The sequence below is a fragment of the Diaphorina citri genome, unplaced genomic scaffold (assembly GCF_000475195.1).
Source record: "Diaphorina citri unplaced genomic scaffold, Diaci psyllid genome assembly version 1.1 scaffold22132, whole genome shotgun sequence".
Taxonomy (NCBI): Eukaryota; Metazoa; Arthropoda; class Insecta; order Hemiptera; family Psyllidae; genus Diaphorina; species Diaphorina citri.
The window spans coordinates 9864-10727 of NW_007399479.1; the positions used below are offsets into that span (position 1 = coordinate 9864).

Consider the following 864-nt stretch of genomic DNA (forward strand, 5'->3'; position numbering starts at 1 on the left):
AACCACTAGGCGAGGTTAACGCCTTAGGCGTTCTCTACCACCTAACCCTTAGAGCTCCATTATTATGTGGTCAAATTCTCAAATAAATGAGGATAAAATTCCATACCTCGGCTGGGATCGAACCCACGCCCTCCTGATTACCAGGCGAGCGTCTTGACCACTACACCACCGAGGCAGGTGTTCTTTTGTTATTATTTTTTGGACCTGTTCTACCAAACAACCAACGTCTTAAGATATGTAGGATATGTGTGTATCATTATTATTTTTCTTTCTCTCTCTCTCTCTCTCTCTCTCTCTCTCTCTCTCTCTCTCTCTTTTTGAGTTTTGATAGAAAAGAAACTGAATAGATACAAAGATCTTATCGTTCCGAAATTGAGGAAAGGAAGACAGGATAGGAATATAGGAGGAAGCTAGCCGTTCCAATAATGAACATGATCAGTTTGGGATAATTTGCCCCTGGCGGGAATCGAATCCGCGACCTATCGCTTATAAGGCAGATGTGCTACTAGAGTAGACTAGCATTTTTAACAATTGACATATTTATTCTATCAACCGATAAATTTCGACAACCTTCCGTCTATTGCATTAAATGTTGGCACACTGACATGGTTTGTTTGTTTCAACCATTTTGTAGCCTCAAAATTGTCTTACCCCTTCTCCAAGAATTCCATACACGTTTTACGGACTCTCATCTCCTTGTTTTCTCTCCTTACAGATAAGACTGGACGAATCGCAAGAAGTAGAGTGTCATCATCTGAAGGAGAGACTTCACTACGAGTTGGAAATACTCATGGCGTATCAATCCAAGAACAAGATGCAAGCCGAGGCTCAGCGTAATAGAGAACGTAAAGGTGAACGCATTAG

The 864-nt window shown here is 41.3% G+C and overlaps 1 protein-coding gene across 1 annotated transcript in view; it reads left to right on the plus strand.

Annotated features, from left to right (window-relative positions):
* LOC103523408 (serine/threonine-protein kinase Tao-like) overlaps positions 1 to 851 on the plus strand; it is a gene marked incomplete at its 3' end in the record, with an annotated part of 10708 nt that extends 9857 nt beyond the window's left edge. The window contains exon 3 of the mRNA XM_026832965.1: positions 716 to 851. Coding sequence (XP_026688766.1) covers positions 716 to 851 — 136 coding nt within the window. The remainder of the gene's footprint in view (positions 1 to 715) is intronic.
* Between the last annotated feature and the right edge of the window lie 13 nt (positions 852 to 864).